A 12790-nucleotide genomic window follows, 5' to 3' on the forward strand; every position below is an offset into this window, starting at 1 on the left:
ACTCTCTTTGGTCCCTTTCCCTGTTGTAGAAGATCATTATGAACACTTCCCCTGCTTTTTGAATCCTAGTTTGAGCATTCACCATTCATTCCAACCATTTTCATCTGAACTTTCTTGCCCAGCTAATGAAATCTGATCTCTTCAGCCATGGCTGCAGCCTAATCCCACTTTCAGTTTTAGCGTATAACTACCTTTAATTACAGCCCTCATTTTTTGTACCCTGCTGAGTATCTAGCCTTCCTGATATGGTGTTACTAGTAAAAATCTTTTATCTCACTGCACTCAGAATTCCTCAACACTGCTTCAACCAAGCACAGAACTCCTGGAAGCACATAATTTCTCACAGTTCATACAAAATGGGTTTCCACTACCTCCCATTCTCAGAAATAGATTACGGTATTTGAGCTGTATCCTCCAAAGAGCACCAGCAAAAAAAATTCAAGAGAGCATCCAGTGTGAAAAACTCGATTTGAAACTACATTACCAACTTTTTATACACACACATATATGTGTCATATAAATCATAGGACACTGCCTCTCTGCAAAAATATATAATAATTTGTTACTTAAAATTCAGCTGCAGAAGTTGACACATCTTTTTGGAGCTTTTATTGCTCACAGGAATCCAGCAGTACCAACCTTCACACCTACACAGCTTCCTTTCACACAGCAGCATTAGGTACAAAGTGTCCCAGGATTGTTTTATCTGGGTGGGGAAAGGACAGCAGAAGATTCTAGATCTCGAATATGAACCTCAATCAGCCTTTTCCAGCTACATAAACAACTACACCACCTTAAGCCATACTAATCAGAAAGGTCCATTTTCCCTGCTACACCGTAAATGATACAAGTTTTCCATGCAGTCACATATATGCTTATACACTTTGCCTTTGATGTTACTCAGGTAAAAATAAGGAAATAATAATTAAGTACTGACCCACATAAATCTTACCGGAAGAGCAAAGTGGGGAAAACTTTGCAAAGTAATACAACGAATGATACAACAAATACTTTCCATAAAAGAGTTTGAGTAATGACACTGAATATGGTTTCAAGGAATCATGCTACTAACAGCGTAAGATCATTTATAAAGAGCTTACACATTTATTCTGTTGCACAAGTTAAAGAAAGGTACAGAAGTGGAAGAAAAAAAAAAATTCAACAGTAAAGATATTTTCACTACATAAGTCTGAAAATCACACTGCAAGGAGTAATAAACATGCAATTGAAAAGAAAATGAAAAATTAACAATTCAGCTCTCAAAAAGCAAGGAGAACATAATTAGTTGCCAAGCCAAAATTATAAAACAGGAAAATAAAAAGTGCTCTTTCAATTTTGAATATTTTTCATCTTCCACTAGTACAAAATGCCAGATTCAAAAGTGGTACCGACATTTGGCAGCTCCAGAGCTGCATCAAATACCAGTCCAGTTCATTTCCCCAACCCAGCCCAGTAGGTGAGAGCTCTGGGGAAGAGTGTAGGAGGAGGGTGTGGACCCCAGAAGGAACAGTAGTAGGTGAAAGGTGAAGATATGGCCAGACCACAGTGATGATGAACAAAAGGGACAGTAGGGAGGTGGGCAGATTTCAAAAATAGAGGACAGAGAAATCCAGTGCAAGTTGTTTGAAAAACTGGTCACTGGGTGTCACAAAGCTGGCAACAGAGCATTAGCCATCATATATGTGGTTGCTATTTCTATTCCCCAAGAATATAATCCCCTGCAGCCTTTCTAGCCTTCTGAGCAACATGCAACTCCACAGGGCAATTTACCTGACCTGTCTTAGAGCAGTCTGAATCACCTTCTGTAGGTGCCTGTCTCTGCATTGGCTACGGAGAGAGGCCAGACACCTAGGCTAGACTGTCTGCCTTAGACAGCAAAGCTAGAAACCAGCCCTGAGTCTTTTTCATCTTCTCATGAGGAAGTGCAGTCTTACATTCATTTTAGTCACCCTGTGCACCCAGCTTGCCTCTGAATTCCCCTGACTTCAGCACTGCTGTATGTTGAGATAGCTGACCAGAACAGAAGGCAATATTCCAAGACAAGCTACTGATCTACAGCAGCAGCACCACACCAGTTTTGGTATTTCCCATTATGTCCTTGGCAGATTCCATACTGCAGTGATCAGTTTGTATTTTCAAACACTGCTGTACACTGTGGCTAGATTTTCAATGAAAATAATAAGCACCCAAGTTAAAGGTCTATTTACAGGCCAAAAATTCACCAACTTGTGCAAGGTTTTTATAAATGGGTTGTTTGGTTGGGTTTTTAACCCACATCAGTCTGTCTGCAATCAGAGCAGCCTCTGCTTTTACAACTCTCCAAAATACCCATGTCCTCTCTAATCTGGATCATCCTAGAGAGTTTTGGGACACCTGCAAATATTGCTTCTTGGCTGCTGCTCCCTCCACATAGACAAGGCAATCGTGGTCTTATTTTCACCATGTCTTATGAAAAAGAAAACCAATTATCAGATTCTAATTTATTCAAAACCAACAGTAATAAATGTCATGTTCAGTACAGTGAAAAAAAATAGACAAATATTTCATTATGTAAAAGAGGTGCCACACATTTAGGAAAACTAATGCTTGGAAACTTACCTTATAGTCAGGTAACAGTTAACTCTGTTACCAACAGCAAAGTAATCAGCTGCAGTTAGAATGTCTATGCCATGTGGAAAAGTACCCTACAAATACCACAAGAAAGAAGAAAAAAGTAGGAAAACATTATTTTTAAGTGTAAAATACTTTCCAAATAGGCAACATCATTGAAAACAAATCTCCTACTACACTCCAAGCACTGAAAAAAATACAACTTAATTTCTAATTTAAAGCAAAATCTCTTGTGCTAAAGACAAAGGACACTGGATAAACAGCAGAATCCCTGGCTTCACTTACCAGGCAGTGATAAACAGTCTCAGTATACAGCAGCAGCTAATGAACTATGCAACATCTTTTAACTCCTTCAAGTCAAATCCAAATATATCTGGTGAATGCATGACTAGGTATGCACAGAGAAATTATTTCTCTGAAAGAAGGTTCAGCTGAATGCAAGCGTATTCAGTTTATGTGAGGGAACAAGTACCTGCTGTGAGTTGTATGAAGTACAGAATTAGAGATTTAGGCACCAAGAAATGCATCACATACATAGATAAGTTCAATTATTTCTATTTGTTTCTACTTACACATATATTTTATCACTTACTTATTAATGAACTAAAAAAATGGGGGTGGGTTTGTTTGCTTTTTTCTCTTTAAAGTCCTAATACCTCCCAGCAAAACCTGAAACATTGAGTCCTATGGAACTATCACACTTCAGACATCACTGCTCAAAACACTCTGGTTTTAGAAGACAAGTTATCTTTCTAAATACAAAATTGCTACCTAAAAATTTGCCTTTTTATATAAGCAATACAATTCAGACATTCAGCTTTTTGATTGGCTCTGACTGATTTAATACAGTATTATGCAGCAAAGCTGTTTTGGAATGGAAGAGGCAGTACAACCTCCACAAACCATAATTAAATCCAAATGGAAACCAGCCAACTGAAAGACACTAGGCTCACTTACAACAAGGACAATCATATGATATTTAAGCAATAAGGCTATGTGGAAGTACAGGTTCTGGATATGATACAGTTTTGTTTGTTTACAGCTCACTCATCCCCTCCACATTAGGATACAGCCATGCAAAAATAGTAGAAAATATCTCTAGATCTAAGCCTGAATAATTAAAGAAGTATATACTGCAAGCAGTGGGAAGCTGTCAGCTACTACTGAGGAGGTCTTGTTCTGGGAAGTATAAAGGCAAAATTAAAACAAAACAAACAACACCCAAACCCCTGGAATCTGACTGAACCAAAAAGGAAAGACAAAATATTTAGGGCTTAACCCAGAGACCTTCTCAAAAGTGAAGTGGATGCCCTCTTCAAAAGTCTACCGAAACAGTGATTAGAGCGAAAAATGTACACACAAGCAATATCTGTCTGATTTATAGCCAAACATCAAGACGTACAATGACATATATAAGAATGGAGAAATCACAGCTAAACAGTTTCAATCCAGGCTGTCAGTTGGACTCTGCTATTTATTACTTGGCTGTAAGTGTGCCAGTTTGATGCCATCTCACCGAAGGTCATAGTGCCACAGTGCGTCAGTGAGACAACAAAATTACTGACACCAGGTTCATAAGTACAGAGGTCATGGCCCATGGGAGAGAGACTTCAGAGGAAAAGCTAAGAGTTTCTACTCTCTCAGAACACTTAAAACTCACTTCTCCAATATAAAAGTTTGTCCTACTAGAAGTATGTGCATTTCTCATGATGTATGCTTTAAAAAAAAAAGAAGTGTCTAACTTTCCATTTCCATTCAGTGTACTACAGTGTGATATAGTTGATTCTTTGAAGCCATAAAAGCAAGCTCTTGGGTTAAGGATATGTTGAACTGTGAAGGTGAAGCAGGCAGAAACCAGGAAGTAAGTGAGGTTGAGGGATTTTTTTTTTCCTCCACCTATTTTGTACCAGCATTGTTAGTTCTGCTGGAGAGTGTGTTTTAGTTCCTTCCAACTCGGAGAAAGGGTGCTTTCAACACATCACATCCAGGGAAAACGTACTGAGGGTGTATCTACTGATTAAATAACCATTTTCCTAGGCAATAAGGAATGGTACAGTAAATAGAACTTCTGTGCTTCTATAGGAACAAACTGGAGACTGATGTCACAAAACACTTACTGTTTCATTGCAAACTCCTTGAAATGCTATCAGAGAACCTGAAGTTGCTGTGCGTTCTACCAGCACTGACCTATTTGAATCATGGGTCAAGGTAGAATCACCAGTAGCAAGGAAACTTTTTGGGTGTAAACTAACAACTCCAAGTGAGAAATAAAAAGCTTCACAGAATCTTTGCTACATGGAGGCAGTTCTAAACCTTGCAGCACTCTGGAGCCCTACCTCACCTGGAACTGGAGTCACACTGAGGTGTTTACTTTGTTCAGTACCTCACAAAGTGGAATCAGGCTGAGTTGCTGAGTGATGACTAAACCTCTCCAGGGCAGTAACTACAGACCCAGGGAAGAATCACACTGGCGTCTACTTATCATGGACCTAGTTCAGTCAGGTAACCAAAGATACCTACCTTCTTCCTTCTAGTATTCTTGCACATTTTCTCTGCAATTGACCTAATTCTATCTAGAAATACAGACAACAGTTACAGACCCATTGTTCTAAAGGAATAATATCCTGACTCATAACAGAGATCTTCAGAAATGGTATCAGGGAAAACTAGACAACATTTAAACAAAAATCCTTTAAAGGAATTAGAGTACTAAAATAAAACTCACATCTCAGAAAAATATTCTACAAGCACTTGTTTGCTGGTAACAAAAATAATTATCTTGCAACATCCTTTTATTCAATTTCCCTAAAGCCAGAGAGTCTAAGTTTGATTTTAGGCACTAGACATTTACAGTAACCTCCAAGGCGCTAGTGAATGAAGATTCAGGAAAGTTACCATACCTGTCTCCCAACATTCTCCTGGAAGGCAGCCTGAGGAACAGAGAACAAACATAGCAGAACGAGTCAGGTTTGCTTTTTGATAAACACCAGATGATGGATTCAAAACACACAACAATATAAATGACCCATGGCTTTTCTTTTTTAAATAAAGTAAGCTTTGTCAGTAGAACAAGCCCACAGGGCTTTTGTGTTTCTGCGTCTCTAGGTTCTGCTGTTCTTAAAGCTGTATCTTGCATGACAGCAGTTTAAGATTTACTAGTAGTAAACTAGTCACACCCACGAGAGTGCTTTTGGAGTAGTGACACAAGGATTTGCACTGGAGTTGAAAGTCAACACCTGTAGACAGCAGAAATTCAGACAGCTCACTTTTGTTGGACTATTTCAACATAATTTGCTAACAGTAGGCAAGATACACATCTAGAAGGACACTGAAATATTGAAATTCTCTGGATACTTCTCTTAGGAAATGTCACTCTATCCACAAACACGTATCTCCAGCACTTGTCACCTGACAATTTATATTTAACATGCAGGGGGGAAGTCCCAAACTTTACTGAAAATGCCACAAGAATTTTGACAGGCAGAGCTTCTGTATTTCCCACATACACACAGTACACATGTCATAATCCACCTGTAAAAACCAAAGGTTAAGTTAGCTCAGCAAGGTCTCATACTCTGCATGTGGAGCAAGCACTCCCACAATGCAGGTGAAGCAAGCCCTGCTGTGGCCATAGTCTCCTGGTGCACTTGTGAGGTTATGTCTCTTTAGGATAATGACTGCAGTTCCTGTAGACTTGCCCAGGCTAGTTCAGCTCCTGCTTGCAATGTACCCATTGCAGGACACGTAGCACAGGCTGACTCGAAACCACTTAGCCACCACCACAGCAGGTTTTGGAGCCCACCTTAGCCTCTTATATTCACAGTGCCCCTGAGCTAACCAGTTTAAGGACTGCCTCAGGCAGAGCTGCATGGGCTCTCTGCCACAGTGCCAGCAGCGTAGATACACCCTTGGGCAACACATAAATCAGCCTCCAGAACAGAAACATGAGCTGTAGCAATGCCCTGTGCTTGTGCTTTATTGTAGGCTGGAGCCCAGCTTCTGGCATGGGGTTTTTTCACTCCTCACCTCTCTGCCAACACATGCTCCCAGTGAGGATTTGCCAGGACGTTGTTTCAAGTCAGCCTGCATCATGTATTTATTTTTACTTATGCATTAACTTTAAATCCCCTTTTATGCTACCGAGACCCTTTTACTCAGCACTGGGACGTTTCAGCAAGGGTGACGCTCTCAGCTATCATATCCAAGGGATTTAGTGGTTTAATCACTGCTCAGACAAGTGCCTTAATGAGAAAAATCTGTAAAGTTTGTTGCTTGGTTTTCTTTTTTAGATCAGAAACTTTGGTATCCAAACAATGTAAGTCTGGTCTCAAACCAGTGGAAGTTTGATTCCACTTGAAGTACAGATGTGGGCACAGGACTCAAATACACTCTGGTAAAAATCATTGTTTGCAGGCCCCTATCCATCTGTTTTCCAATGCTGCAGCAGAATAGCTATGGTATTTCACAAAGCTTGTTTACTTAATGTAGGAATTACTAAATTCTACTGCTGCATCACCAGTTATTAACTTCCTTAGGAAAAAAAAGTAAAATCATGAAGATATAAGAAATAGGCCAGCAGCACAAAAAATAGTTAGCATTCATCTGATGTAACCTAAGCATCCAATTTACATGTTAATTTACATCTAATTGATTAGTTCATCTATAAAAAGCATCCAACTTTAACCACTATTTACAAAGAAAGATATGATTATTGCCTTGCTATAAATATATTTGTCAATGACTTCAATGTGATAGCACTGGAGAAAAAAAAATACAATCACTTACTGGGTCTGACATTTGTGTTAAGAATTTACAATTCACAGTAGTATATATGGTAACTAGCAGGTGCCTGCATACATAGCTCAGCAGCCATAAAATTTTCCAATTGCAGACTAAAACTGTATAGCAACTTGTTCTACAGCTGGTTGTGGAGGTTGAGGGAGGCTCATATGCATCATCATGAATCTCCTTCAGCTTCAGCATTGCTATTGTGCATTTAAAGAAAAAAACTAAAAGGTGCCTCTTCTGCAAATGAGTTTTCAGCCAACAATGAGGAAATTTACTTTGAAAACCAGGATCTTCAAACAAAAGTCAGAAAAAGTCCTCAAAAGAAGGTAAAACCAGAACCCTAGAGACACATCTGGAAAATGTCACCCCTGGCTTTGTAGACAATGCACGTTCTAACTGTGACAATTTAAACACATCACTGTTCTCCTAGGACAGCATCTTAGCCCAATTTTAGCAACAAAAACACAACATGGTAAATCATTTTTCCTGTGTCTGAAGGAGCACATTCAACAAAAAAAAAAGCTATAGGGAAAACCATCCCCACAATTTTACTCTGTGAAAGCTTTGTGAGAGACAGTAAAATAGCAAGATGAAAATAATGAAACCCATTGCCCATCCAAGTGAAAAGGCCATTTTCTAGAGCTCATTTCATCTGCAGAAAATTGCTTCCTTGTGCCTACAGCAGTCTTTCACTGTTTCATGAAAGATTTTTCTTCTTGACACAAGATTTTCAGTAACTGAAAACATTACTATTTCAATCATACTTTCAAATGACTGCAAAGTCCTGAAGTATTTCAATTGGTTTGTAATATTAGTTTTTCATTTTTCATGCAAACCCCTTTTGGAGATGGAAAAAATGGATTTAAAGATTCCTTGATATCAGAACCAAGGTGACCAACTGGCCTTGTAACCTGCACACTTTTGCTTTCACATAAAACCTGAAAAAAAAAAAGGTAAAGTATTTTCTAAGTTATGACTTCAAAAACTATCAACCAGGAGGATAAATAGCAGCCTCTCTTTAAGATGTCAAAGCTGAATGGAGCCCAATTTGAGATCATTAATTCATGCGATGATTCCTTATAATGATTATTTATGGAAGAGTTGCGTAAGTCAGCTCAGGATGCTTTTAGAGCTTCAAAGAACATTCTTGTTTTAGTCTTTCTAACCTCAGGGTTCAAAATATCTCTGTACACTATTTTGTTTTATTGGTGCTCTGCATTATAATATATTGCATATTGTAATAGATGGAAAATCTAGTAAAACATGTTGTTTATTTAAATACACATTTAACTGTAGTGATGACTAGAAATAATTAGAACTCCCAGGTATTTTTCCTTCAGAACTGCAGTAATGCCTGGAAAACACAGGATTTTTTTTTGCCTGCCTTTCTAAAATAAGAAAAAGGGTTTCAGTACTCTCACAACTATCCATCAAAATAGCAATTCCACCAAAATAGTTCTAAATTTGAATGTACTAATGAAAATATTAGTAAGACTGGAGATAACTGAACTGCAGAATGCTCAACAGCTTGGTTTAGGAGAGGAAAGTGAGAAGAAACTGTACTGTAGTTTGTAATCATTTGAAATATGGAAGCATAATTTGTAATGAGCTTATAGCCTCAGTAAAGGTATCTGATTTAACACTATATTTCATAGTCAAACTATTGGTTTATGCTTAAACATAGAAACATGGTAAACATTACACATGACAGGTGAAGCAGGACACTTCTAGTAGCAATCACATTAAAAACAATGTCACCTCTTCATGTATAGTACTACTGGTTCCTAGGACAATTTCTATTGAGCAAATAAATAATTAACTTATCACCAATCTATGCTCCTTAATGTTTCTGGCTGCTCTTAGGAAAGCAAAGCAACCTTTGTTTCCCCCTAAGGATTGAATACAGTCACTTGAATTAGCCAAGAATAGTAAATTCTAACATTTAGGGGTTGATGCTAACAAGTTGGTTGGGACTCTGAGCAACCTCTTCAGGTAGAGCAACTTTTCCAACCTGGTTAATTCTATTCTAACCTGCTCTAGTTAAAGATATCCCTGCTAACTGCAGGGAGTTGGACCAGACAAACTTTAGAAGTGCCTTCCAACTCAAACTAATCTAGGGGACAGAAGTATTGCTCACATTCATCAGTTGTGCACTATGCAAAGAAAATGTTCTATCAGCTCTCAGCAATCTACAGCATCTTAGCTCCGAAGCTTTGGTTTTAACCTATTTAGACAAAGTGACTTGTGATATGATTACACAAGCAACTGACTCACTTCCCCAGTAATTATGCTACAGCTTCATTCAGCAGCTTAAACTCTCAAGCAGAGGTGTGGCTAGAAAAAATACAGGTGCTATCCAGATATCCCTGAGAAATCCTTCTTATGTTGCAAATACATTAACTTTCAAAACTTCAGTTACTTTATCTGTTAATTAATTTGAATGTTCCAAAGACTTTGGTTTGGGTTTTTAAAATGTTGGGGGACTTTTTACATGCATTCACAGTAAAGTTTATTCTCAGGGACAGAGAAGCCTGGTTCTTTGACAGATATTGTTTGAGTTAATACAGTTACAGGGTGGGGTTTTCTACATTTGCATAAGATAGTTTGTTTTATCTGCTAAAAGAGACAACTCATAAGCCTCTTTTTTTTTTTTTTAACAAAAAGCAAGTTCAATATATACAACACACTGACTGAAATTCTCGAAGTTTCTCAAGTTCTAGAACCTCTCCTCTATAAATTCTCTTCCCTTAATAACAATCATGCATTCCTTTCAATTCTCAACAGAATAAATACTGTCTGCAGGAAGGTTCCACAGAGTGCAATTTGGTATCAGTCCTATTAACTAGATAACACTATCTAATGGATCTATCTCTTCCTTTCAAAAATTCCCAGTCCTGCAGGAAGAGTTTTACACAACAACAGAAAACATGTTTGAAGGACAGAAATTCTAGACATTTTCAACTTCCCACAACTACAGAACAGCAGTTGCTGAACAATGAGAAAAGTGTAACTTCACAAAACTTACCAGCTTGGTGACATGAAAAACAAAATGTTTGCATACTTGTAAGATCCTTCTGTTTTCAATGTTGTGACTAGAAAATGCTAAATAGCTCTTTCTTAGGTACTTTATCTTGATCATCATGACAACAATAGAGCACGCTGTGACCCTGGCCACAAATCGAGATGTGGATCTGTGAATTATACAACTTAAAATCTGAATCCACATCCTATTTGTAAGGATTTTAAAAAGCACATTTTGCTCACAACACATTGTTTATATACTGTAGTTCCACGTAGTTAGCCTATAACTTTTTAAAAGAAAACAAACAAACAAAGAAACATAAAAGTTAAAACGTAGTAACTTACGGAAGCTGCTCTTCTGCAATTAACATCCCGATCAAATATGGCAGCAATAACCAGTGCACTGAGGAGATAAAATATTTAGTATTAGTACCACAAACATGAGAAGACATCTGTAACACCATCATCTCAACATTTAGACTTCCAAGCAGAACACACAGCATTTCCTCCAAGGAACATATCATTTGTAAATACAAGCTAAAGTTGGAGTCAAAATAACCATGGAATTTCCTCGTTTCTCTAGCTTGCTGTGGACAGATAACTGCCATTGTACTGTGTCAAAGTAATTTAAGGAGAAAGCAAATACATGAAACTGCATACAGAGGGGTTTTATTTTAAATACAGCAGGAGGTTAAACTTGACTGTAACTACCACCTCTAAAGTAAGACTCATACAGCGCAATTTTAGCTTAAAACTTGGAAATACAGTTTCTCAATAGCCAAACGCACAGCAAGTCTTATGTAAGGCTTAAGCAAAACTAAGTTAAGCAATGGAAACTTGCAGCTATCTCTACAAGAACAATCACATCCTGTAACTAACAAAAATCAGAAAACTATATGCAAATCTTGCTAAAAGGTGACCTGCAAGACAAATTGCAAAGCAGTTTTTTTGGTAGGTGACCTGTAGATAGAGGTATGATTGCATGGAACTATTTCTTTGTGCATGAACCCTGCAGAGTTCAATTCTTCTACCTCCAAAGAAATGCTACACAACAGAACAGAGAGAATATATCCCAAGACACAAAGTCTACAGCTTTAGAAATCCACTTCCAGCGTCCAATTAACTTCAGCGACAAATAAACATCACTTCAGGAGAATCATTTAAGCAGAAAATTATTCTTTTCAAACTCTGAAACTCTTCATTACATTATTTATTGACTGCAGGCAAAACAGGAAATAAGTACTGGCTGAAAAGTAAATCTAAGATACCTTTGCTTTAGCATAAAGATATTAATTACACTGATAATATCAAGCTTCCCTGGGTGGTGGCTATCAGTTTCCTGCAGTGAAGAATACTGTGTTGTTAAAATTCACTGAAATGCACAATCAGTGTAGCCTCTGTAATTTCAGTTTATCTCCATTAAGGAAAACAAGAGGCAGAAAGCAAGAATGATATTAAAATAAACCCCTATGAAGTGTTCTAAAGACAGTTAATGCTTTCTTATTGCTCCTTGAATGAGCAGTGCCTCTCCCTGCCACACAGACATTAGGTGGTAACACAAAAGGAGGGCATCCAAGTAATAGCAACTGGAAGAGCAAATGTTTGGGAAGCAATGCATTAAGAAATAGCACACACGGCTAGCTGCTGACAAAGTGCTGGGTCACACATAGCATCTTCACACAATCTTTGCTAATCTTCTTTTCTGGCATACAGAGAAACTTAAAAGATCTTACCCTTTAAAAATGGTATCTTTTTAATACCACGATTAGCTCTCATAAATCTTTTAATTGCAGAAGAGAACATTCAAAACTTAAGAATTGGATGAAAACCATCCCTGGAAAGCAAAAAGACGCAACTTTCTGCCTGATGTTTCCAATTACAAAGACTAAAAAGATAAAATGCTATACAGTCAGTTATGCAATCTTTCAACATTGTTCTTATCTGAGAAAATAAAAAAAAAAACAACAAACAAGCAAGCAAACAAAACAAAAAAACACACCACACCCCTCAAAAAACACAACAGCCACAACAAACCACCATTACCCTAGCAAAACAAGTCAGGAAGCTCAGACTCCAGACTATTGCCCTCACAATGTCAAAGGTACCTTCAAGTGTTACAGAGCATTTCTAAAGAGGTGTGCTGGCTCAGACCAAAATTCTTCCAAGCCTTTTTCTTGTCTCTGACAGTGACCCAAAAGGGACACTTAAGGATGAGTGTAAGGACATACATATGAAATACTAACATACTGATTTGAAAGGTTATGCAGTCTTTTCATACTGGCAATGTTAAAAAGCAGCACTGGAGTACAAGCACTGCTCCTTCACTCATGTTTAGACTTAAGAAGTGGTTTCTTAAATATCATGGTAAACA

At 37.8% G+C, this 12790-nt stretch overlaps 1 protein-coding gene across 4 annotated transcripts in view; it reads right to left on the reverse strand.

Annotated features, from left to right (window-relative positions):
- The window catches only part of TBCD (tubulin folding cofactor D), a 118558-nt gene that overhangs the window by 48570 nt on the left and 57198 nt on the right, over nt 1-12790 (reverse strand). For all 4 annotated transcript variants that reach the window (XM_068151384.1, XM_068151387.1, XM_068151386.1 and 1 more), the window contains 3 exons: nt 10765-10822; nt 5511-5540; nt 2599-2684 (listed from right to left, as the gene is read on the reverse strand). In XM_068151384.1, coding sequence (XP_068007485.1) covers nt 2599-2684; nt 5511-5540; nt 10765-10822 — 174 coding nt within the window. The remainder of the gene's footprint in view (nt 1-2598; nt 2685-5510; nt 5541-10764; nt 10823-12790) is intronic.

This window comes from Melanerpes formicivorus, unplaced genomic scaffold, assembly GCF_026170545.1.
Source record: "Melanerpes formicivorus ecotype bairdi unplaced genomic scaffold, bMelFor1.0.p_v2 SCAF_21, whole genome shotgun sequence".
NCBI lineage: Eukaryota > Metazoa > Chordata > Aves > Piciformes > Picidae > Melanerpes > Melanerpes formicivorus.